This window comes from Camelus dromedarius, chromosome 27 (genome assembly GCF_036321535.1).
Source record: "Camelus dromedarius isolate mCamDro1 chromosome 27, mCamDro1.pat, whole genome shotgun sequence".
Classification (NCBI taxonomy): domain Eukaryota; kingdom Metazoa; phylum Chordata; class Mammalia; order Artiodactyla; family Camelidae; genus Camelus; species Camelus dromedarius.
Genome location: NC_087462.1, coordinates 4,825,177 through 4,851,018, shown reverse-complemented (window position 1 = coordinate 4,851,018; position 25,842 = coordinate 4,825,177). Strand labels below are relative to the sequence as shown.

The window sequence follows — 25,842 nt, the reverse complement described above, 5'->3', positions numbered from 1 at the left end:
GGGGGCCCCTGCCAGAATGCACCACTACAGCACCAACGTTTGGACAGATTATCCTAAAACTAAACCCCAAAGAACAGCCACCCCGGTCAGCTCATCTCAGACACTTTTATTGCTAGAATCAGGTCTTAAGTTCTAGAGTGGTTCTGAAATACCCTGCAGTGAGGAAACGCTGCGATCATTGTAGAAATAATTGTCTGGTGGACTAAGATCGTGGTCACAATTAACAAAGACGTGCACAGATCCCACAGAAATCAGAACATTTGCTCAACCACCAACTTTACAGATAACACTGGGCTCGACCCAGGAGTGACCTTGCGGTTCGGGGAGGGATGTGCCCACGGTGCTGCCCAGCCGCTGGCACTGGTCAGAAACCTCCTTGAACTCCTTATCGCCCAAGGAATCCTCTCGGAGGGTCAGATGGAGCCCGTGGGTGGGGCCGCATGGCCCAGGAATGTCCTCTTCACAATAGGACGGGAACTAAAAGTCAACTTTTTAAAGTGCTCCAATGCGTCTCAGTACAAAACACAAACACTGACTGTCGGTGTGGCACGGAGGAGCTCGCTCGTGTCGTGGGGGACGACGCTGCTCCTGGCTCCTTGCTGGTGCTGCGGGCCCGCAGGCAAGGGTGAGGCTGGGGAGGTTCTCAGAGGAGCTGAAGACGCCAGGGCAGTTACCGGGCTCGGGAGAGGTCCGGACCTGCTGCCAGTTCCTTGTCACCAGCTGGCCGTGTCGCCTCACCCCTGCTGGGCCCAGGCTCCTGCTCCACCGAGGACCCAGTCTTCCACCAGTGCTTTGGGAAGTTCCGTGGCTTCAGAAGACTCTGGGTTCCATGGGGGAGTCAGGGGTAGAGGAGAAGGCTGGGACACCCCCCACCCCCGGCACCCAAGCTTGAGTGTGGCCAGAGCTGGAACAGGAATCTGACCTCTTGCCACCGCTGGACTGTTCCTGGACATGTGACAACATCTCCAACACCTATGGCCGAGAGGCTGGACTGGTGGCCCTCGCCCTCCTCCAGGGGAAGTTGACCATGAGCTGTGACAGCTCACTAGACGTGGAGGTGCCTGCCAGGTGGCCATCTGTCCGCTCGCTGGCAAAAGTCACCGACTAGGCCACGTGTGATCGCTCTAGCGTTTCACCCCACTGCTCTGCATGGTCCCAGCACCTGCCCCTTGGCTGGGGATATGAGCCTGGGGGCTCCCCCTGGCAGCCCTGGGACAACTGGCCTGTCTCACAGGGACTCAGGCCCCTCCGCCTGGGCTGGGACCCTTGGGTGTGTGCCAGCCCTGGCTGAAGCTCTGGTCTTGGCTTCCTGGGTGCCTGGTGTCCAAGACGCCCACAGAACCATGCCGCCTTGGTGCGGTGCCTCTGGAAAGCACCAAGTTTGACAACAGCAGGTCTTAAAAACCTCCACCAAATAAAAATGAGTGACGGTCAGGCCCTTCCAGGACGACCTTGTGCACCTACAGAGCCTGCCGAGCACACCGCCGCCAACCTCTCCAGCTGCCCTGCCCTGTGGCCCTCCGTCCTGGGGGCGCTGTGTGCCACCCCTTGTCCGGGCTCCCGTCCTGGCCTGGAGGCCCACCATGAACACATGCAGACCTCTGCTTTGGAAGCAGCTCTGCCTGATTCTGTGGACAGAGCTGATACCACTAGGCCCTTCTGGCGCCAGCAGTGCCTTCTGGTAGCTGTGGAGCCTAGCCCGGAGCCAGCACCTCCTCAGGCCACGGGCCTGGCCTGTCACCGTGCTCCTCGCGGACCCACCACCGCCGGTCACTCCCGTGGAAGGACAGCCTGCAGTTGATCTCCCCCCTACCCAAACGGGGTGCTGCACTCACAGCTCTTGGGTTAGCTCTGGTTCAATCTTCGATTAAAAACTTTCCTTTTTGTATAAAAAAAATAGGTTTACAAAGTTGCCCAGGCACCACTGCTAATCCTACAGAGAGAGACTCAGACCAGCCCTGCCACGCCCTGGCCAGGTGGTCGTGGATGGAGGCCTGTTTGGGAAGGGGAGAGAGACAGTGGGGCGGGTCCCAGAGAACACGGTGGGAGGGCAGCACAGGGAGGGGCCTGCACCTCGGGCCACGCCCCCTAGAAGAAGATGACGTCCTCCTTGCTGGCTTCTTCCTTGTCAAGTGGTGTGGAGGGCAGGGCTACGGGTGGCAGGGATGCCGCCCAGGCCTTGGGGGAGTACTCAGCGGGGACCTCAGCAGGGGCCGGGCTTGGGGCTGGGAGGCAGGGGTCTGCAAGAAAGAGAGGGGGCTATGGGTGTCAGCAGCTGCCAGGACCTGTGGGTGGCCCTGCTGCGGGGGAGGGGGAGTGCTGGCTCACCTGGGGGGGGCGTGGCACAGGCCAGGACGGGACTCAGCGAGCGGCGGCTCCGAGAGGTGTTCTCCTCTCTGCCCATGAGCTTGTTGAGAAGCAGCGGCTGCTTCAGGTCAAACGAGGCTGGTGGAGGGAGGAAGTGCAGCCTGGGGTGCTGGGCCTGGCTCCTGGCCCAGGAGGGGCCACCACCTTGGCGAGGGACTTCCCTCACTCCTCAACACACCCCCAGGGCCCGTTCCCAGGGATGGGTCCCACTCAGACACTAAGCCCCAAATTCAGTGACCAAAAACAGGGAGAACAGCCCCTGTCCGACCACAGAGGCTGCTGGGGTCATTCAACCTTTAGATGGGAGGTCTCTTGACCCTGCAGCCCAGGCGTCCTGGGACACAGGCCCTGCTCCCCAGAGCATCCCAGGGAGGCTCCCCAGGGCCTTCCCTATGGGGCACCACGTGCTGCAGGGTGCTTTGGGGCGAGGGCCGAGTGTACCTCCGTGGAGTGAGGACACTGGCAGAACCGCGGCAGCTGGACCGGCGCAGGGCGGGCTCAGCGGGGGAGCACTGGCGTGGGTCGCTGTGACTTCCCGCCCGTGGTGATGCACTTCCCGCCCGTGGTGCTGGACTCCCCAGGGGTTTCCAAGGGCCCTTCCTGAATCACTAAGATGCTCCCTCGTCCCTGATCCTGGTTTGAGGGCCAAGGCAGGAAAAGGAGCCAGGGTTTGATATTTCAGTTTTCCTTCTTGAGATGAGAGACGTCCACGTGGGGCGTGGCCTGTGTGGAAGGCAGCCTCAGCTCCATCACCAGCCTTGCCTCCAGGTCTCCTTCCGGTGTCCCTCCAGAGGCTCCGGGCCGGGCGGACACCCACCAAGGGGGGGGGGCGCTGCAGGAGGCCCTGACTCACCTGAGCTCTCCCAGCGCTGGGAGCCCCGGCTCTTGCTGCCCTTGTCCTTGCCGCCCTTGGTGGAGGCGGCCAGCTTGGTGGGGATCTGCTGCTGCACAGCCGCCTGCCTCTGGATCTGGTTGGTGGCGCTGAGCAGCTGGATGGGCACGTCGCTCTTGGCCGGCCGGCCCTCGGCTGGGGCGCTGTCCCTGCGGGCCACCTCGGGGCGCTCAGCGAACTCGGGCCCGGCGCCTGACAGCAGGGTGCTAACGCGGGGCCCTGGAGCTTTGGTCGGGGCTGCGGGCCCTTCCAGCCCCTCCCCGTTGAAGCTGGGGGTGTGGCTTGGGGGCAGGGCCTGAAAGAGTGACAGAAGACACATTCCAGTGCCGTTGTTCCTGCTGGAGGCCGGCCTGGTCCCCACAAGGAACCTTGCCCTGCAGGGGTCCTTGCTGGGGTGGGGCCTTTGTAGATGGAGATGGATGGACCTGGCCTGCCGCTTAGCTGGGAGGGTCTGATCTGGCACGGAGCCGCCACTCAAACTGCTTGTCCCCAAAATGCAGACGAATACACACACACTCGCACCTGCACGCACACATGTTCTTATGTGCTTTTACAGGTACACGGTCACATTCACGTTCACATGCACATACAACTCACACCCGCGTGCGCGTACGCACCTGCCCAGGACGCGGGCTGGCGCTCACCTCTGGCAGCGCCTCGGGCGGCAGCGCCCCGGGCACCGTGTTCTGCTTCTTGAGCCGCCGCAGCAGCTCCAGGCGCTCGCGCTCCCGCTCCACGGCGCGCTGGGCCTCGCGCAGCCGCTCCAGGTCATGCTGGTAGGCCTGGCGCTGCCGCTCCAGCTCGTCGCGCTCCTGGCTCAGCCGCTCCTGCAGCTGCTGCGACTCGCTCTCGCGCCGCTGCAGCCGGGCTGAGGCCAGGTCCAGCTCCTGCCGCTGGCGCTCCCGCTCACGCTCCCAGCGCTGCTGCTCCAGCCGCAGCTGGCCCTGCAGCTTCTGCACGCCCGCCAGCTCCTCGCGTTGCTTCTCGAAGTTGCGCTGCCGCTCCTGCTCCAGCAGCAGGTTCCCACGCGTGGACTGCAGCCGGAACTGCTTCTCGCGCTCCTGCATGGCGGCCCTCTGCATCTCCACGTAGCTGTCCTGCTGGGCGATGACCGCCTGGGGCAAGGGAGGACCGGCGAGGGGCTGGCTTTGGGAAGAGCCTGGTGGTCCCCAGATCCCAACCTCCACCCGGAAAAGGGCACGTGCAGCTCATCACGCTCCCCGGAGGCCCAGTACCTGGAGGTCGAGGAGCAGCTGGGACAGCGTCTGGATCCGCTGGACAAGCTGTGGAGAGAGGGAGAGGGACGCCGGCTCCCTGCACGAAGCCCTGTGGGGTGGGCGTGCCGGCCCTGGGCAGACACACAGCCCGAGCTTACCTCCGACTCCAGGACTGCAGGCAGCCGGGGGCCAGGCTCTGTCCCAGGTCCCTCCGCCTGTGGAGACAGCATCAATGCACAAAGGGCTTCTAAGGACCCATCCAGCTGGAGTCGGGCCCGCTTCTTATCGGTAAGACGTCCCCTTAGCATGGGACAGGCCCTGCTTGGTGACCTGACTTGTGCCAGTCTGGGTGTCTGGAAGATGAGGGCACAGGGTGGCCCCTGGGAGGTGCAGCAGGGCTGGCGTGGGCCCACTGTGTAGGAGGCTTAGAGGGACCCAGGCCTCAGAGGTGGCCAGACCCTGACCCTGACACTTGGTCAGAGCGGGCCTCCTGAGTCCAAGGGGAGGGAGCAGCTCGTGATGTCGCCACTGTGGGCGCTAGGACGCCTGTGCAGACCGAGAGCTGGTGGCCCCCATACAGGGCCTCTCATCTGTTGCTGAGGCCACAGCCGCTGCCCTGAGCCCACCCCTCCCTGCCTCTCTCCTGGGCCCCTCCTGCCCCGCCCCTCCCGGCCCGTCCCTGCCCTTCCCGGGGCCTGGAGGGAAGGGTCACCTGCCAGGAGGTCGATCTGCACATTAACTACCATTCACCATAAAACGGGGTGGCGCCCGTCGCTATTTGCCCCAAGACAGAAAGAAACGAGACAAGCCGAGCACAGGCTGCACCCCCTCACTAGCAGTAACTGAGAGGGCTCAGGCCTACTCCGTGCCGAGCTCAGGAGTAGCCAAGGAGGCAGCGTACCGCCTGCGGTGCCTCCTCGGGGGCCCCCGGGGTGTCGCTGAGCCTCGGGTCCGGGCTGCGCACGGGGCCCTGCCAGTCTCGGGGGCCGGGGTCGCTGCTGCAGACCTTCTTCTTAAAACTGCCATCTGAAACCCAGGTCAGGGGTGTGAGATGCTGCGAGCCCCGTGGGGCCGGAGTCCTTGCTCCCAACCCTGGCCCAGCCCAGGTAGGAGTTTATAGGAGATCAAGGGGTAGCAGCAACAGGGACACTGAGCAGCAGATGCCCAGGCCTTTGTCAAGGATGCTGAGCGGAGGTGACATTCTGCGAATCTGCATGCCCTCCTGCTGCTGCCAACCTTCCACTGGTCCCCAAAGCCCCAGCGCCGATCAGGGGTGGCCCCACTCACCCCTGCCCAGGCTGCTCGTGCTGTCATGGCCCCCAGAGGTCTCAACTCTCCAGGGTGGGGCCGCGGAGCTGCCCACCTCTTCTGTCTGGCCGTTGGCACTGCCCAGCCGCCTGCAGATCAGGCTCTGGATGTCCTCGACTGCGAAAGGGTACAGAGGGGAGCTGAGTGACCCAGTGGACCTGCTGTGAGCCTTAGAGGGCAGTGCCAGGACACAGGGCCATGGCCGTGCCAGGTGCCAGTCACCCCTCACAGTCTCCTGGTGTGGCTTCGGCCCCCCTGACTGCTGTCTCCCCGCACATTTGCTGCACCCAGGGCCCAGCAACCCCGGCTGCGGGAGAGGCTGAGCACGTGTGGATGGGGTGCTCCAGGCCTTTGGCAGCTGCGGGGAAGCTCCCTGGTGCGCCACGGGGACCCTGGCTGCTTCGGGAAGCCAGCTGCTTACAGGCCAGCGCCCTCCTGTGGCTGCGGGCTCCGGGAGCCCCTGAAATGACCCACCAAACGTGTGTGTGCACGCTTTTCTGGGGGTAGTAGCATCAGAGACCCACTATTCAGACAGAAGAGAAACCATCTCAGTAAGTGAGACCCCGGGCCCAGCACTTGGCAGGCACTGGGAGTGCTGGCTGAGTGATGTGAAAGGACCTTTAAGTCTGCAGTGACGGCTCGTACCCGACCGTGTACAAGGACCTTCCGCTTGAGCAGAAAAGAGCCAGAGAGAAGCGCGCTGGGCAGGGTGGCGTGTGGGCCACACTGGGCCGTGTGCCCGGCCTGGGGCGCCCCGAGGAGCCCACCAGGCAGAACAGAAGCACGGGGGCCGGCGGGCCGACTTACTCTGGCTCATGGCTGACTTGAGAATCTTCTCTCCATTCAGGTTCTCAGGGGGGTCCCCTCCCCGAAAGAGGAGCCGCGACGGGGCGAGGTCCTCCAGGCTGCTCATCTCAGCCATCTCCAGGTAGATCTGCTGCTTCTCGCCGAGGCTCTGGGCAATCTGCTGGTCTTTCGCATTCAGTCGCTCTGCAAAGTGATGGCCAAGGTGGTGGTCGGCCTTCTCTGGGATGGGCTCCCCCAGAGCTGGCGTAAGGATGCCTCGCAGGGCAGGGCTGGCCTCCGGGGGCCCCGCTGGCCCACGCCGCGTCCCGAGGTGGACCGTTCCCTTAGTCCAATGTTCCCAGGAGGCAGGTGAGGGTGTGGCCCTGTCTCCTCACAGTTTCCCTTAATTATAAAAATCAATTTTTATAATTGGTAGGGGGGTGGGGGAGGACCATGACAGGCTGGTTTTTATTAGTCTGGGACAAATTGAGAGCCTTTTCAGACTTACTTTTCCAGTCTTGAAAGTCTTCTTTCTCACAAGTCTCTGGGTTTTGCACCTTATTTTTTCCCCCACTGCCATGACTGTGACTTGTGTTACTAGACTTTGTCACAAATCCCCAGTTCCCATGATGGCAGTATATGTACACCACGTCCAGCTTAATGACTGCACTCTCTTGCTGCTTCTAATCGTTCTCCAGTTGCTTTGACTGGATTTTCTAGGCGAATAATCATGTCACATGCAAAACATAATTCTGCCATCCCCCTTCCCGATCACGGTGTCTTACATCCCATTATTACTCTGGCTGGAACTTCCAGGATGAAGATGATAAAGGTGGGGCGGGGGGGCCTGCCTCGCTCCTGATTTTGGTGGGAGTGTCCCTGACATTCCATTGTGACATATGAGACTGGCTTTTAATCCAAGATGGGAAGGGATAGCTCAATAAAGAAAACATCTCTTTCTAATTCACTAAGAATCTTGTCGAGAATGGATGATGAAGAGATATGACAGCATGACTCTGTGGCATCCATGGAGATGCTGTCTATGCAGGGCACATCATTTTATTACCAGCTGGCAGAAATAAAAGAGTTAGAATGGAAGGAAACGAATGCTACGTTAGCATTATACTTTCAAGGGTCTGTGGGGTTCTCCCCGGTTTCTTTTGAATATTTTTATTCCTTAAACTTGCCTCCTGTCTCACAGAGAGAAATAAAACACATGCTACCTACTTTTATGTATGTATTGCTTAAATGTTACCTCACTTAAAAATAAATATCACACTGAGTGGGAGGGAAGAGGGAAGCTGACTGAGACCACGAAGTGCTGAGACTTATTCTTGACAACGACCTCGCTGAAGTCTCAGAGTTATCTGTTAAAACTGGGGAGGAGAATGGATAAGCATGATGTGGTCCATCCACACACTGGAATATTACGCAGCCTTAAAAAGGAAGGAGATCCTGACACCTGCTACAACATCATGCTCAGTGAAATAAGCCAGTCACAAAAGGACAAACGAGCCCATTTATACACAATATCTGTCAGAGGTAAATTCACGGACAGACTATGGAACAGAGCTTCCCAGGGGCTGGGGGAGGAGGCCGCGGGAGTGACTGATAATAGGGATGGGGTTTCATTGGGGGTGATGCAAAAGGCCTAAAACTGATTGTGGTGATGGTTGTGCAACCTTGTGATATACGCTACAGCCACAGCACGGCACACTTTAACGGGGTGACCTGTATGGTATGTGAACTGTACCTCCATAATGTAGTTGGAAAAAAAAAAATCGAAGTGGAAGAGGAAGCCGGTGTCGCTCGTCACAAAGCTGGGATGGGCTGGTTCTGCTTGGCTCCAGAAGGAGCCAGGGGGGTTCCAGGCTATTACTGGGCCCTGTGGGGTCTGACGCATGTGACCTGGGACACCCATGCCGAGTGTGCCCCTGGGTGAAGACGGAGGGAGGGGCAGTGTGTGTGTCGGGAAGGGGCTCAGGAACCCTAGCACCCCACTCTCCCTTACCCACATGCTCCCCGGAAGATCACTGCCCCACGGGACAGCCCACAGGGCTGCAGGACACCGAAAGACCACAGCCAAAGTCCTGGTCACTTGGGTGGTGATTTGCTCCATGGCCAGTCCCGATGAGACAGAACAGAAACGCCACTGGTGGGCCTTGTCACCAGACCAGGGACACGTCATGGGCTTAGAGGTCGGATGGACCACCCCTGACCTTTACCTTGGAAGTCCCTCAGCCTCATGGCGCGGGCCTCGACCATCTTCCGCTCCTCTTCGGCCTCGCTGAAGGGCCCCTCCTCCTCGTCTGGACAGCTGCAGGGAGAGGGGACAGGTGGGCAAGAGTGCCCCACGGACAGGCTTCCTCTGAAATGGGCACTGAGACATTCATCATCTGTGGAACCGGCTGCAAAGAACATCTCTGATGTGGTGAGAGATTTAGCTTGTTAATGGTGCAGGAGAGAAACACAGCTGTCGGCGTTCATCTAGTCTCCAAGTGTCAGGCGTCACCGGCCACGGCTTCTACAGGCTTGGCTGTAACTTGGAGAGGGGAGACTCGGGGCAGTTCATTCCCTGGGGGCCTCCCGGGTACGGGAGGCTGCAAGCCCAGCAGAGCTGGAGTTGAGCATCCAGTGAGCTCTGAGCAGACTAAGGCTTTGGGAAGTTTCTAGCATAAACAGAGGGAGCAGCAGGCTGGCTGGACGTCTGTCAGCAGGCCGGGAGTCAGGCATCCCAGAGGCACAGGGCCGGGGTCCAGAGGGGTCCTGGCCCGGCAAGGAAGACCAGCCCACCAGTGCAGAAGGTCGGCACTGCCGGCCCACGACCCCAGGCCAGGGACATAGGGCCTTTTTAGCCGTTGTCAGAAGGAGCCGGAATGGCACCACCTATCCCTTTCAGACAAGGGGATGGGCAGAGCACTGAGGGGGCAGGAGGGGGCGGAAAGCAGAGGGGTCTCCTGGCTGCCTGCGGCCCCTTGAACCCTCACAGGTGCTCCAAGGGCACAGCCGACGAGCCAGCAGTCAAGGCCAAGGGAAAAGCTGGAAGTGGAGGGAGGCACACGCGGGCCCCTCACCTCTCCACAGCCCTTCGGATGTGGCCCATCCAGGTGTTCCTCTCCTCCCTGGAGCCGGTGTGAATCTCATACATCTCGGGCCCTTGCTGGGACACGCTGATCAGGAACATGGCTTTCTCCTCGTTGGCCACTTCCCTCACGATGAGCTTCTGCAGCGAGACGACGGGGCGCTTCGAGTCCTGCAGGGGCGGGACGGGTTGCGGGGGGTCATCTTGTGCCAGCTGTACCCCCACAGCCCAGGGGTTGCGAGTTGGAGGAGGAGGGGACTAGGTTGGGGGCTGTGCACCCCGCTTATCCTTGGACGATTCAAAGCAGAAATATTTTGCCATCTGGGGAAAAGACACTATTGCAATGACTGCCTCATACCCCTTGGACGTGCCTGTTTAATGTGCTTAAAAAATGTTTTATAATCAGTAACGCACGCACACTGTGCAACACTCAGAAGATATACGGGTGTGTAGTCTGTGATGATAAATAAACCCTCCTCCCAACCCTGTGCCCCAAACGCCCGCAGCCAACCACCAGCTCTCCCAACCTGCAGTGTATTCCACCAGGGGAATGCTCTGATAGGCCAGTGAAATGTGTGCTTTTAACTGGTTGTTATGGGCTGACTTGTGTCTGCCCCTGCCCCCCATTCATATACTGAGGTTTTAACCTCAGAACATGATGGTATCCGGAGACAGGGTCTTAAAGAGGTAATTAAGTTAAAATGAAGTCATTAGGATGGCCCTAGTCCAAGTGACTGGTGTCCTCATGAGAAGAGGTGACCAGGCCACAGACACACACAGGGGGACGACCAGGTGAGGAAGCGGGGAGGGGGACTCCGTGGATCAGCGGTCACATCGCCCCCGTGAGAGTGAACAGACAACACACACGGGGTGTGCGGAGTTCCGGAGTGACAGACAGCTGGCAAGACAGCTTGACCGAGCTCGTGGGAACTCCTTGAGAAGCCAGTGGGCACTTCTGGGAAAAGGTACAAGATTCTAGAGTTTAGTGACAAAGGCCACCTCCCTCTCTGGGTAAACCTGGAGGCAAACAGGTCCCCTGAGCTCCTTCCTGGGGGGCAGTGCCTGACACACACCCCACCCTGCAGCGGGGTCTGAAGGACCGGGCGGCGGTGGCGTCCAGGCGAGCAGGCAGGACAGATGGAACCCAGCCCGACTCCAAGTCGGCTGCCCTCAAGGAGCTCATGGCCGGCCTGGCCCCTGTGATGAGGGTGTTCGGGGACCAGCGTGCTGTGGACTCACAGGGCCGTGGCTGCCTGAGTTTGCGTGACAAGCAAACTCAGTGACAAGCTAGATCCCTGGGGAGGAGGGACGGGCTCTCCTGGAAGGGATGCGGGCCTGTGAGAGACAGGAGGCTCTCCCCCAGCACTTGGGAGGGGAAGAGCCACGGAGACACAGAGCCAGGCGGAACTGGACAGGATGGTGGCCCAGAGCCCTGCAGCCTCCGCAGGGCGCTAGACAGGACCCCCTCTCGGCTAACCCTGCTCCTGCCTCCCTGCGACCTCCTGGCCCGTGGGGGGGCGGGTGCTTGCGGCTGTGCTCTCCCAGACACCCCGCCCTCCAGGCAGCCGCCGCCCGCGGGCGGCCTTTTGTGTGGAGAGGCAGGACACGTACCACAGAAGCAAAGACGTATTTTTGATCCTTTTCTTGTAGCAGTAAGAGCACGTCAGTCAGCAGGACGGCAAGGACATCTACGGGGAAAACACAGAAGGAAACGGCTCACACGGCCCCGCGACCCCGCGGGTCCCGCCAGGCGGACGGGAAGCCCAGGGAGGCTCGGCCCCGCCCTCTCCCACTCTGAGTTCCCGACCGGGAAGGAACCCCTCTGTTCTTCCTGCTCCCAGGTCCCCTGGGACCTGAGCCACAGGATGCTCGCCTCCTGCTTCCTGCTGCAGCAACACTCTTGTCCCTTCCCGCCCGAGCTTCCTGGGGGCTGCAGGCTTAATAAGAACACACACATTCTGTCGTTCAGCCACCTGCAACACGCCCCTAAAGAGCTTTAAAGACCCTGATGCCTACGGACAGATCAGGATGTTTCTGGAAGCTCATGAAATGGACAGGAAACTCAGGGATGAGTCCTGAGCGCTCTCTGGTCTGGAACCGCATGACCGATCTTGAAAGTAACACTTAGAGCTCACCCTGAGCGGTAAGTGGGGTGCGGGGGGCACTGGGGCTGGCAGCCCAGGTGGCATCTCCCACCCACCCCAGGGACCTTCAGCAGGTGGGCCCATTACTGTTGTTTAGAACCCTGGGGCCTCTGCCAAATTTGGGGTGTTGTGAAGCCTTGGGTTTCTGTCTGAAAGTCAGTGATTCAGTATGCTCTCTTCCTCGTGACCCTCCCTGTGAGCGCCTCACCATCTTAATCACTGGAGAATGGGGGTGTTGGTACGACTACCTCGTCCTTGCTATACTTCTGGCTGCCTGTATCCATCCGGACTCAGCATGTAACCTCCCATCAGGCAGGGAGCAGCCAGGCTGCAGTGGCTCTGTGTCAGCCGGTACCAGCAGTTCAAAATGGCGCTCATCAAGGCAAGAAGGCACCTGGGACTCCAAGGTGATGCCCACCAACCCGGGATGGCGCCCACCAACCCAGGATGGCGCCCGCTACTCCAAGATGGTGCCCGCCAACTCCAGACAGCGCCCGCCAGAGGTGGCCGGGGGCAGGGCTTTACCTTTCAAGCGCCCGGACGTGCTCTTCCAGCACAGCGGGCCCTCCAGGTGGAGCTGCCGCTGCAGCATGTCCTCCTTGCGGAAGGTCAGCCCGTTCTTGAGTTTGCTGGAGGACTTCAGGTCCATCTTCCCTGCGATCTCCTTGAGGCGCTGGCCTTTCTCACACTCGCTGACCTTAGCGTCCACTTGTGAGATGATGTCTTTGATGAGGTTCAGGGCCTGGGTCAGGTCTCTGTAGTCCTCGGAGCCAGCTGCCACACAAAGCAGAGTTAGCGGGTCCCTTGTCTGTGCTAACATGGCGGGGGCGGGCACGCTATGGGGTCTAGGAGGTGTGCCCTGAGGCCACTGCTCCAAGGACCTTGTCAAGAATCACCTTCCAGCTTGAATCTCCTAAGATGTAAATTCTTCTCCAAAATAAATGCAACAGCCCTGCATTTGGGTTTCACCAAGACAAGGCTTCTGCTGAACATAGAGGTTGAGGCGCAAACCGAGTGACAGGCACGGCCCTGCACAGCTCCGAGGGCCACGCCCTGGCAGGCAGACCCCCCCGTGCCTGCCAGCTCTTCATAAGACTCCCTCCACCTCCTGCCATTACCGAGAGCTGGCTCCTCCCACGCCAAGGACATGGGCTTTTGTGGCAGGGGATCTTTGCGCATTCTCGCATGGCCCAAATCCCCTGGAGATGAGGAAGGTGTGGTCAGCACTGCCCTGGCCAAGCTGTGGGCCCTCCTCTCTGCCCTCTGTGGCTCCAGGCATGTGACACAGAGGTCACCTTTGGGCCTGCCTGGCTTACCTAGGAGTGACCTTAGCCAGGACACTACTTCCATCCTCATCCCCTCTCCAGTGCTGACTGAGGACAGCTCCAGCCCTGCCTGTGCAGGGACTGGGGGAAAGGGCTGGCAAATGAGACCAGCACCCCATCTTTCTTGAGCTGGGGACCCTAGCACCCAGCATGGTGGATTCTGCAAGGTGGCAGCTCAGTTTGTGATCACTGAGTCCAGCTGAACCTGGAGATCCAGGGACAGATCACAGAGGAGCGTTTATCCACCCATTGTTAGGTCAGGGGCAGGGAGACAGAGATCCGCACTCTCCCCTGCCCCCCAAGCCCCGACGGGCCAGGCAGTAGGGGAGCTACTGTACCTTCCGTGTTCTGAATAATGCGCTCCACCAGCACGGGGTACTTGGTTATGCGCTGAGTGACCAGAAGAATGCACTCCTGCACGCCGAGCCGCCTCACGATGCTGAAGTTGCCGATTTTCTACGAAATGGAGAAGACAAGGCCATGCTGTACTGACATCCTATCTCCTGCCAAATCAGTCAGCGGCTGGATACTGGGGCCGAGAGTCCTTCCTTTTCCGGCTCACGGGGACCTTTTCTTTGCCGCTTCACCAGATACTTGAAAGCAGGGACCGCCCACTGCACACAGAAGGGCCACAAAGGCAAAGGCAGCCTCACCTGCTGCAAAATGAGGGGCCCTCTAAAACCTGTCAGGAAGACAGGGTTGTCTAACGCGCACGCACACGTGCACGCGTGCAGACCCTAACCCCGATGACGGCTGTCGGGACCTTCCAGAACCGGGTGGGCCTGCTCCCTGGTGGCTGCTGGCATACGCCGCTGGCTGAGCGCCCATGATGCGGTCACTGAAGCCACTCCTTGGCAGGGGCCGAGGGCAGCTTCCTGTGCTCTCTGGGGCACATCACATATTCTGCTTTTCTGCTCCCACTGCTCTCCCGTGCGTGTCAGGAGTGCCAGCGATCGCAGAGAGCCACTTCTCAGGAGGACCAGAGGAGTCACCGGGGCTGGTGAGATGCCGGGGACGGAGGGCTGTCTCCATTTCCCTCTGCCTCATTTGGACCCTCTCCCACTTCGCGGTCCTACCGGCTCACGATGTCGGGTGGCCTCTCCCACCGCCCATCACCAGATGAATCCAGGCCCCCACATGACGCTCCCCTGCTCACGTCTATCCACTGCAAGGATAATGGAGTGAAGTTTAAAAACCCGTCATCCTTAAGTCTTGACCGGCAGCTGTTGGACATCACTCCAGGGTAAAGTTCTTGGGGCAAAGGCCACAGGTGGTAAGGCTGTGTGGGGCTGCTGACAGCGCCCAAGGGTCCTGACTTGGGAGGACCTCCTGGGACATGGGAGGTGGGGCCTTGTCTGACCCTCTGACTCGGTTCTGGGCTGTGAGCACCTGCACACTGCTGGGCAGGAGACAGGTGTGGCTCATTCCATGGGCTGCGGGGGACACATGGGGACCAGATGGGGAGGAGGTGAGGGAGGGGCAAAGGCTTAGATTGAGGTGGGTTTTGCATCTGCCGTGGCACCCAAGGCAGAGTGTGTGGCTCTGGAGGGGCAGTTCCCAGGGCGGTGTGGCCCCCTGCAATCATGTGTGTCACCTCAACAGCCCGAGGGATGAAGGTCATCCACCGAGGGGCATCTCAGGGGCCACCCTCAGCGGCAGGAACAAAGCCCTAGGTCTGCTTTGCTTTGATTTGTTTACACCTTGGGATTTCCCGGAGACTTCACTGCCATGTTCTGAATGAGTTCGTGGTTGAAAACGAAACAGAAACTTGAAGCTTCACAACAAGTCGTTTATAATCCCAAGCTCTCCCAAAGTCTTCAGTTCTGTGGGGGAAAAACCCACCGCGAAGAAAACGCATTTTTAATCTGTATTTTGTTTCCTTTTTACCTTGATCAAGTTTTGAAATTTCTTGTTTTGCTGCAGCAACAACTTGTAATGACTGACAGCTTCGTTGTGGCCACTACAAAAGACACTGTATTTTTCTTTCATTCTCTCCCCGTTTTCACCTGAAAACTGAAGAGAGATGGTGGAGATGTTACTGGGCTGAACCCCGGGGACGGCCAGGGCACGTGTCCCTCTGGCTTTCCTGACTCTGCCAGAACGCGGACTAACTTGACTTCTCAAGCTCACGTTCTGACAGAGAAATGATTTGGTACAGGCTGTCCCATCGTGAGGGACAAAGAGGGAAAAGAAGAAAATTTTTATCCGTGACAGGTGCCTGTAAAACTTCCTGAAATCTGAGCAGGACAAATAAATTTAAGCTGAAGACTGTCAGAAAAATTCAAGAGCAAAAGCAGTCTTATTCTAATCGATCCTAACAAGCTGATTTGGGGGCGCTTCGAGCACCTGTCAATCTCGGCCTTGGCACAGAAGTCGACTCGGAGGTCAGCTCGGGGTCGACACCCCTGCCACGGATGGCTTTGGTCCAAAAACACAGCCGTCAGGACCGAAAAATAAAAACCAGCCAACCAAACAAATAAAAGCCCAGAACCCACACCGGGCAGTGTCTGGACAAGCGTGTTTGCTATCTGGGCGTCCGCGTTCCTAGCCTGTGGGCTGCGTGCGCGGCTGTAAGGGGCCGGGACTGCCGTCCTCTCGGGCAGCTGGTTCTTTTTTTATTGGAAGGAAAGCGATAGGCCGGGGGCACATCTGTGCTGCCCGGCCGCGCCCACCTGCTGTACCAGCAGGTCCCCGATTTTCTGGACGATGTAGTTCCGGTCGCTGCCCGACTCCAGGGACTCCTGGCGGCGCTCCTTCAGCCGAGACAGGAAGTGGCCATGCACCTCGAGCAGGTCATCTGCGCCCGGGAAGAGGCGGCCGATGGCCTTGGGGCTGAACTGCAGCTCCTCCCGCAGGGCCCTGGAGTAGACCTTCAGCATGATCTTGAGTGTCCGCACGTGGTGTGCCTCCGTCTGCATCAGCTCTGTGGGGACATGGACGTAGGACTTACCCATGGGGAGGACACCCTGGCTTCCCTCCCTCATCCTGCAATGGCATTCTGTGTGCTGCCTGCCTGTCATGGGCCAGGCTGGCTTGGTGGGCTTGCCACCCAGGGGCCAGGCCTCCCATCCTCCCTGGCCCAGCATTGCCAGGGTCCCACCTCAAGGAGGCAGCAAGGGGTTCAGGGACATCAGGAAAGAGAGGACCCGGGATGTCCACTGGGACCTCAAATTCACAGGGGGGTTTCTTGTCTAAAGTCAGCTGAGGATGTTTGCAGGCTGTTTTAAGCAAGAAAATTATTTTGATGAACACCCCTCCCTAGGATGGGAAACTCACACGTTTGTGCATGTCAGGGACCAGCCCCAGACTGTGATGGAAAAAACGGAGCTCAAGTGAGGATTTTAATTCACTGTTAAAGGCAAAGAAGGATCAGCCTTTGTGATGGGAGTTTTTCTGTCGTTTAAGTCAAGCCTTTGAAACTGTCAGAGATGAAACAAGTCAACAGCACCAGCCAGGCCCCAGGCCACCAGCCACAGGGCTGGGAGCGGTCTGTGTTTACCCAGCAGTGGAGACAACGTGATCAAGGGCTGCCGGGATGCAAGCAGAGGACTGGTCCCCTCTGGCCCTCCCTGCAGGACCCCTGCCTGGCCTCGGGCTCTCCTCCCCGCCCATATCCCAACCAGCTCTGGCCTGGGCAGGGAGCTCAGTGTGTGAAATGTGGAAGGAAGCGGGTGTCCATGGATGAGTGGACACCGCTGAGCAGTGCGGGGGCGCCTGGAGGGACCCAAGTGCGGCATCCAGAGAGGCACCTGGCCTGGGGACAGGCGGTATCTGGGAGCTGCGGTTTCCACAGTGACTGCAACGTCCTCTCTCATGACAGCAGCCGCCCTCAGCCAGGTTCTCCAACGGCCAGAGGGAAGGGGCGCCCATCCTGGACCTGGTGCTACAGTCACAGGCGGGAGAGAGGGACGTTCCTCCCAAACCCCCAGCCCAGCCACGCCCGGGCTTGTCTGTGGTCACCAGGGGCGGCAGGGAGGGCCCGGCAGCCTCCTCCCTCAGGGTCACCAGCAAGGTGAGGCTGAGTCAGGACTGGGCATTCGGCCACCCTCGTCCTCGGGGACCGGCGCTCACAAAGTGCTCCCCGGTCACCTCCACCCCACCCGGAAGTCAGGGCTGCCCTGGGAGAACAGGTGGAGTGGGTGACGCGGTCTCAGGGAGGGCTGGCAATGGAGCCCAGGCTCCCAGATGAAGTGAAAAGGAAAACAAGAAGAGAAAGAAGAAGAAAAAGGCAGGAATCAGTGCTGGGACAGTGCGGCGGCCCGGGACCACTTACCATAAAGCACATCCTGTCTCTTCACCACCTCGCGCTTCTGTTTCTTTGCATACGCTGCGTCCACAGAAAGGCTCCAGGACTCAGCTTCGAACTCATGGGCGTCTGATTCGATCTCACTCCTTAGTGAGGCAGTGTAGGGGTCTGGGGGGAAGGTCAAGAGGCCGCTGCTCACAGGCCCGGGGTCTGGCTGGCACTGGGCAGCCCCAGCCCGTCCCGTGCACCCACAGATGTGGGTCCCAGCACTTCCTGGTGAATGAAGGCCATGGGACACATGGGACAGAACCAGGGTGACTGTACCTTCTATAAAAATAGCCTCAGCATTCGAAGACGTGAGCGATAGGGAGTCGTCGGCTGCCTGCTTAAGTTTCAGAAATACAGAGTCGGACTCATCCATCTCTCCTGTGACCGGTCTAGACGGAAATCATAAACCCAATTATTTTCAAAAGCTGAATCCGACACACAGACCTACACACACATTCTACAGAGACAATCAGGCTGTTGCTCAGTCCAATTAGATACGATGTGAGAGCTTTCTGGGTGTAAGTGTAAGCCTTAACTTGTCTGTCAACGTGACATCAAGACTTCTCCCATCAAAATGAACTTCTTTTTGACACAAATGAACTTATTTGCAAAACAGAAACGGATCACCACGACATAGAGAACAAACTTATGGCTACCAGTGGGCAAAGGGGGTGGGAAGGGATAAACTGGGAGTTGGAGACTTGCAGATACTGACTACTATATATAAAACAGGTAAACAACAAGTCTCTACTGTACAGCACAGGGAACTATAACCAATATCTTATAGTAACCTATAATGGAAAAGAGTATGAAAACGCACGTATGTATGTACACGAATGACTGAAACATGATGCTGGACACCAGAAACTGACACAACATTGTAAACTGACTAAACTTCAATTAAAAAATGGTTAATAAAAACTAACTTCTTTTTTTAAATTGAGGTATAGGTGATTACATAAGCTTCAGGTATACCACACAGTGATTCACAATTTTTAAAGGTTATATTCTATTTATAGTTATTATAGGCTATTGGCTATAATATATTCCCCGTGTCGTGCAGGATATCCTTGCAGCTAACTGATTCTATACATAGTAGTTTGTACCTCTTAATCTCCTACCCCATCTTGTCCTGCACCCCTCCCCCCTCCCCACTGGTAACCACTAGTTTGTTCTCTGTATCTGCCATCAAAACTAACTTGAATTTAATGTTCAAATATATTCTAAGGGTGTGTTAATTATGTGCATCCACCGGAGCCCCTCGATTTCTTTCAGAATAAGGTGGACACAGCCCCACTCCCAGTCGGGGATGGAGGGGAAATCTTTCCTAGAAGAAAAAGAAAATCAACTCCTTTCCCCACCATCTCATGCAAGGATCACTGCAATGACTTTCCTTTTTTCTCTTGTTTTCACATGAGGTTTTCTACCTACAAGCTGCTGAATGCCGTATTAAGGGAACCACCTCAAAATCCTAGGAAAACCGGGTTACGGCACAAATGCAAACCCCACGGCAACCCCAGCGGACTTCTAGCATCGTCTGGAGGACAGAAAGGAGCCCTGGCCACGTCCCTCAGGAGCGTGAAGCGAACTGGCTCTGGATGACCGAGGACACGCAAGACACACCAGTTGTGAAGAAGCACAAGGACTGACCCTCCGGAGCAGGTGTTAACGAGAGTCTCGCCGCTGGCTGGGGGTCCCGAGGGTCTCCTTTCGGAGAGGCTGCCCGCGGGGGTCCCCGGGGAGGAACGCCACTTCTGCCCCCTGCTGTCGCCGGCCCCCGGCGGCTTACCCGAGTCTCAGCCCCGTACCCGCCGGGCTGGGTGCAGGCTGCGGGCTCCCCTTCTGCGAGACCGTCATGCCGACATTCCTGGACAGGCCCGGGCTGCCATCGGACAAGAGGGTGGCCCTTGGGTGCTCCTTCAGGGATGCTGCGACGGAGGCAAAGACAGAGTTGGTGCTGAGGAAGTGGGCGGGGTAGTGGAGGTGGCCCGGCCGGAGGCCCCGCTCCGACTGAGGCCGCAGCGCCGACAGGATCTTGGAGGTCAACAGCTCGTTATCTAGGAAGACGGTCTCGTTCCACTTCCTGGGAAAAGAGCCGTAGACCGAGAGGTCGGGGCGGCCGTGGTGTGCGCTGTCTCTGCCGCCGCTTTTGGAATGTGCGTTCCCCATGGTCACGGCTGGGTCTCGGCGCGAGGCCGGGCTCTGCCCTTTTTATACCTCCTGGGGATCCTTCTAGAAATGTAAAGCTGCTTCTCTTACTGTATTGGCTGAAGCAGCGGGTCCGGAGGGCAGGAAATTGGTCTTCACTGTGACCGTTTGGGGGGGAAATTGCAAAGTATTTTCCTCCTCTGGTAAAATAACAGTAATACAACAACTCCTCTAGTCTGAGCGGTGGGTGAAAAGCAGAGAGGGGTTCACATTCCCCTCACCAGTCTGAAGATCACAGAGTAGGGGGCTCTGTGCTGGGAGCAGCCCGTGCCGACATCACGCGTGTGATTGTAATTAATCTAAGGCTGACTGTCAGGATGGTTCTGAGACACAGAGAGTGCGGGGTCCCTGATGTTAGCTGCCTGCGCCACTGTTGGTTAATTGCTCTGATCGAATCTGACCCCTAAGGTAGATGGGAGGCTCTGATCCTATTTTACACAGTGATTGTAAGCCAACCTAACACATGACAGGGGCTCCGAAGGGTTGTTCACACGCATGTGCTGATTAAGAGTTTGCGATGTCAGGATGCATTGTAGCCACCGATACCTTCTCCACTGGTGGCGAGACGCAGCTCTCAGAAAGCCAAGCTCTCATTAATTGGGATGCTTTTTCTCACCTCCTGTTGGACAAGCCGACCATTTAAATCAAGCCTAGTTGGGACAAGCCGCTTGGCTAATTTCTTCTCAGGGTGAAAATCACATTTGAAAGCTCAGCTCTAAGACATATAGCAGCATTGAAAGGAATCTGTCCAGGGGGAGGGTATAGCTCAGTGGTAGATAGAGCACATGCTTAGAGTGCACGAGGTCCTGGGTTCAATCCCCAGTACCTCCATTATAAATAAATAAACAAACATAATTGCCTCCCCTCAGTGGCCCCCCGACCTGATTCCTGGGTCCCCAAAGCACCCACACACCAGTTTCTCTACGTTAAAGTAGCTGGGACTCTGGTTCTGAGCAGCACAGAGACCGTGAACCTTGTGGGTGCAGGGCCAGCCCTCCAGGAAAGCCTCTCTCAGGAGCTTTTCTGGGGGGTGGGACTCAGCATGCTGAGTGAGTCTGAACTCAGGTGGAAATGTGGGGCGGTCGCAAGTGTGCGGGCAGATATGTGTCACAGAGAAAACTCCCGGGAGAGAAGTGATGAAGAAAACTTGTAAATTGAGATCAACCACTGAGCGGTGTGATGCCGTCTGGGCAGGGACATCAGACATCCTGACATCATGATCATAAATGGCTAACAATGAACATGATCATGGTAGACACAGGTGACAAGGCTGTGGCTCATACACCAACCCCCGTTGACAATGGTGAAAATCACAAATCGAGGCCTCTATGGTCCAGGGCAGTCATTTCCTGGCATTTCTACACCGCATTCAACTCCACCCAGGCAATTATGATCTGAACGTACAAGTATGGGACAAATGCTGAAATGAACCCCTTGCCTGGCATCCTGGCTTGGCTGATAGATTCGTTCCTGTGATGCAAGGTCTTGCCTGAAGTTGGGTGGATTCTGCTTTAATCAAACAGCCCATGTAAGAAAAAGTCACCATAAATATTCTCTAAGAATCACTGGTTCCAAAGAACCCTTTAAAAATGATCGGTAATGGTAAATCTACGGTAAGTGGAATTAAATCTTCCTCTGATGACTGAGGAGACACTCTGAGGTTTTCATGTCTCAGAGTCATGATTAGGGACACCAGGTAACACTGGACTCAAAAGGGCACACGGGATAGAGCTCCAGCTGAAAGAATGATGAGCTGGTCCCCCAAACCCAGGATCCAATTTACTTAGGTGTTCAGATCATTGTGTGTCTCCCCAGTAGAATGGAGGACAGTGCCTCCCACAAAACAGGTACCAAGAAATCACTTTCATGAGATTTTACTTAGCCACAAAAACGAATGAAATCCTGACACTTGCTACAACATGGATGAAACTTGAGGACACTGTGCTCAGAGGAATAAGTCAGACCCAAAAGGCCAAATACTTTGAGATTCCACTTCTAGGAGGTCCCTAGAGGAGTCAGGTTCATAGAGACAGAAAGTAGGATGGGGCAGTTCCCAGGGGCGGGGAGGAGGGGATGGAGAAGTCTGTTTAACACGAACAGTTTCAGTTGGGGAAAGCGACAAGAGTTCTGGAGAGGGATGGTGGGGACAGCTGCACAACAATACAAATGTCCTTACTGCCACTGGACTGTACTCTTTAAAAATGGTCAAACTAGTCAACTTTACATTTATGTATATTTTACCACAATTTAAGAAAAAGAAATCATTGTTTATTTAGGGTGATGGGACAATTCTGCATCTCGACTGTGGTGCTGATTACTCAAATCAACACACGGGGATAAAATTTCATAGATCTGTACACACTGGTGCTCACAAGAGTGCACGTAACAACTAGGAAAACCCAGATCCCATCTGTCCCTGAATTGAGAACATCGTATCACTGCCAGTGTCTTAGTTTTGATGACTAGAGTTCTGTCAGCTATCATGATGGGGACACGCTCAATGAAAGGTACACAGGAAGTCCGTCTATTCTTACAACTCCCTGTAAGTCTTGAACGATTCCAGAATAAACAGTTACAGTCGATTCTCATTATTCGCGGGGGTGACGTTCAGTAAAGTTGCAGTGAACCCTGAATTCGCTAACACCGAACCACTGCTCCCACAGGAGATACAAGTGTAGGTTCTGGTGAGTTCTGGCTACACTTTTGCCAACCAGTCAACATGTAACCTTGTTTTATGTGTGTTTCTACTGAAGGATGTCTTATTTAATACTGTTGATTCACTAACATTGAACCTGTGGCCAGTTTTCAGCACTGTGTATTTATTCGTGCCTGAACGAAGCCTGCTATGACACACAGATTTTCTCTGCAAGGTGCACAGCAGCCTCCTTGCACTTAGAAACACTAGACAGCACTTCAGCGCTCTACCTGGGGGCCCCTTTAAACAGCCAAATCACCAACAAAAAGCCGAAAACAAAAAGTGAAAAATGAGGCACCAAATACACCACAAAAAAGGACACGTGTTTACAGTAGGAAGTGAAGCAGGAAGGCAGGGTGTGGCCTGTTCAGCCTCAGCTGCGGGTGTGTGTGTGTGTTGAGCGACTCACAGGTTTCACCGCACACGTCTCTGCACGTGACTGTGAAAACCCCACAAGTACTGATCTGGGATGACAAGTACATTCTAGCGAGGCGGTGAATCTGCAAAGACAGCCTCCGAGAGTAACGCTGCCCAACCACACGACGGGATACTATTCAGCCACAGGAGGACTGAGGTGCTGAAACGCGCTGCGTGGGGGGACCCGGGGAGTACGCTAAGTGGAAGTGGCCAGGCACAGGAGACCACACAGGGTTCCACCTGCTGGAAATGTACAGGCAAATCCATAAAGACGGGCAGCAGATTAACAGGTGCCCAGGACTGGGGAAATGGGAGGGGGACGGCTAATGGGTCTGGGGTTTCTTTTGGGGATGCTGAAAGCGATTGTGATGACTCTAAATACACTAAAAGCCACTGCCCTGTCCACTTAAATAGGCGAATTGTATAGTATGTGAATTAGATCCGGGTAAAGCTGTCAAACTGGTAAAATCCCTTGAGGAAGAGCCATCTTTCTGAAGGAAGAGAACAAACAAGGGCTTGTACGTTCCACACACTGTAGGAGCTAGTCATGCTGCTCTTGGCTCTGAGAGGGCCAGGAAGACATATTTATCCTGCTGTTGTGTTTTCCTAAACCAGACGGCCATGGTGGGGCAGGTGGGCGGCAGGGTGGCGCTGGGATCCGGGCTGCAGAGCGGACTGTCCGCACAGCCATCGGGGCTGCTTCGGAGCCTCATTAGCACCGTCTGCCCACCGCTGAGCCAGCCCATCGATCGGGCGAGCACCTGGCCCACGGCGGGGACTGACAGCACATGGGGGACCCAGAGGAGAGGCAGGGATGAAAACGAGAAGGGAACAGTGAAAATGGAAAAACTTCTTGACCCAGAGGAAAAAACACACCCCGTTCCCAGCAAAAATCACAGGCAAGCAGCCTGTTCTGATGATTTTTTTTAGACCTTTGTTCCTTGAATTGAATGAAGAGTGAGCAAATTAGATGATTAATCTTGTATGACAGATACGACCCGCCTACATTACTGTACTTGAACAGACCCCACACTACCAAGTTCAGGTGAAGAGGGGCTAATTTCTAGTGTACTTGTGCTCCCAAGCGACCTGTAGCCTGTAAATCCTCTGATACACAAGCAAGACCCCAGCAGCTCCCACAGGCGTCCTAAGGACTCGCAAGGAAAAACCATCGACAAAAGACTTAATAGTTATGAATCTGCCGAAGTCATTTTTCAAGGAAACACATTATGACATATCAAATGACCATCCTGGTTTTTTTTTTTTTTGGAGGGGGTAGGTAATTAGGTTTATTTATTTATTTGTTTGTTTGTTTATTCATTTATTATTTTTCTAATGGAGGTACTGAGGATTGAACCTAGGACCTTGTGCATGCCAAGCACGCTCTCCACCACTGAGATATACCCTCCCCACTCAAGTGGTGCTCTTGATTGCTCCTAAATTGTCCTTTAGAATCCAGAAGCACCCTGGCTTCTAGAAATATCGACTTCTGCGCAAGAATTCTATTTTCTAAATGGCAGATTCTTCCTGCTGCTTGATGGGAGAGCAACTAGAAACATTTTCGGAAGGCAGCTGGGCCGGGCACAGAAGTCCCTGTGGTTTTCTGCAAAAGGCCATGCAGATGGACCGACTGACAGAATCTTTTAGGCAGGAACAGCCCTCCCCAGCCGCCCAGCAGTTTCAAAGGCTTGGCTTCAAAACAGCTGCCCCTTTTCTCATATTTGTTGAGGTCCTGGGTCTCCCTCCCCTGCCCCATTCTTTGTGTCTGTGAAGACTTCTCTTTCAGGCTGAGCGGGCCGCCTGTCTCTGGAGAGTTCTAGCAAGCCCGAGCTGCAGGCAAGTGTTGGAGAGACAATTAAGAAAATCTGATACAAAATGAAGTTTCCAGTTCACAGTTCCCGGCTCTTTGGCCACCTGAGAATAGATTAAATCAATGCCGAGACAACTCATTGATTTCTCTGCTCTGGTTCATTTTGATGTTACACAAGCCAAGAAGAGAATAAAAATATAGGAGGGGGAAAAACACCCAAATCTTAACCCCATGCCTCACAGGACAAAGGAAAGAAAAAAAAAAAGGCATATTGGGGCTTAGAAGAAAAGTGTGATTGAGAAAGAATATTCTTTGTAAACTTGAAATGATCTAATAAAGGAAATACACAAGCCCCCCAACCCCCAAATTACGTCAAACTCAGCAAATACCATTAAAAAAAGTTGCAGTATCTTCCTGACAAGCAATATCCTTGCAAATCATGATTCTACAAAATATTTTGTATTACTCTATGGATAATTCTGGAACTTAAAATCGAAAGAGTGCCTCCAGGAGTGGGCATAGACACAAACCTCAACCTAAGCTTCATGCTTTCCACAAATAAGGACTCCAACTGGGCTGCGGGTGTAGACGGGAAATGTGAAACCAGAAAACGTCTCATAGATAACGTAGGAGAAAGTCTTCAGGAACTAGGGCTTGGATGGGGAAAAGTTCTTTCTACAGCACCAGAAGCCTGATCCACAAAAGAAAAAAAAAATCTTTAAACTGACTTCATCATAATTAAAATCATTTGCTCGTGGAAGGCCCTGTTCAGTGGATGAAAAGACAAGCTACACAGTGGGAGGAAACATTTGCAAACTGCTTGGCCAAGGACTAGCATTTGGAATATATAATGAGCTCTCAAACCCCTGTGCTAAAAATATCAACAATCCACTTAGAAAATGAGCAAAACAGACGAAGGCACATTTCACTGAAGAAGGTACATGGATGGTAAAACACACGTGACTGGGTGTTCAACATCATTTAGCCACCAGAGAACTGCGAATTAAAACCAACATGAGCCACCGCTACTGAAATGGCTAAAATAAAAAAATGCTGACGACTATAAATGCCGGCGAGGATGTGGAGAAAATGGATTGCTCACGTGTTGCTGGTGGGGATGTAAAATGGTGCAGTCACTCTGGAAAACAGCTGGGCAGTCTGTAAAGAAAACCAAATGATTGCATTCCTGGGTATGTATCTCAGAGAAACACAAAACTTAGGTTGGGAGAAAAACCTGTTCATGACTGTTTGCAGCAGCTTTCAGGCCCAAATCAGGAATCAGCCCAGATGCCCTTCT

The 25,842-nt window shown here is 55.7% G+C and overlaps 1 protein-coding gene and 1 non-coding gene across 4 annotated transcripts in view; one reads left to right on the top strand and one right to left on the bottom strand.

Moving 5' to 3' along the window:
* Positions 1 to 86: 86 nt before the first annotated feature.
* Positions 87 to 25,842, bottom strand: part of ARHGEF18 (Rho/Rac guanine nucleotide exchange factor 18) — a 79,642-nt gene continuing 53,886 nt past the window's right edge. For 2 of the 3 annotated variants that reach the window (XM_064479818.1, XM_064479819.1), the window contains 18 exons: positions 19,205 to 19,343; positions 17,692 to 17,804; positions 17,395 to 17,535; positions 15,794 to 16,044; positions 15,009 to 15,134; positions 13,460 to 13,577; positions 12,322 to 12,570; positions 11,264 to 11,340; positions 9,645 to 9,823; positions 8,796 to 8,887; positions 6,592 to 6,774; positions 5,764 to 5,901; positions 5,378 to 5,502; positions 4,635 to 4,691; positions 4,495 to 4,542; positions 3,904 to 4,374; positions 3,221 to 3,554; positions 2,453 to 3,090 (listed from right to left, as the gene is read on the bottom strand). In XM_064479818.1, the coding sequence (XP_064335888.1) occupies positions 2,657 to 3,090; positions 3,221 to 3,554; positions 3,904 to 4,374; positions 4,495 to 4,542; positions 4,635 to 4,691; positions 5,378 to 5,502; positions 5,764 to 5,901; positions 6,592 to 6,774; positions 8,796 to 8,887; positions 9,645 to 9,823; positions 11,264 to 11,340; positions 12,322 to 12,570; positions 13,460 to 13,577; positions 15,009 to 15,134; positions 15,794 to 16,044; positions 17,395 to 17,535; positions 17,692 to 17,804; positions 19,205 to 19,343 (3,275 nt within the window). In that variant the 3' untranslated portion in view covers positions 2,453 to 2,656. The other variant, XM_064479820.1, reaches the window with a different exon arrangement.
* Positions 20,378 to 20,454, top strand: TRNAS-AGA (transfer RNA serine (anticodon AGA)). Its single transcript has one exon. It is a non-coding gene; the product is annotated as a tRNA-Ser (tRNA).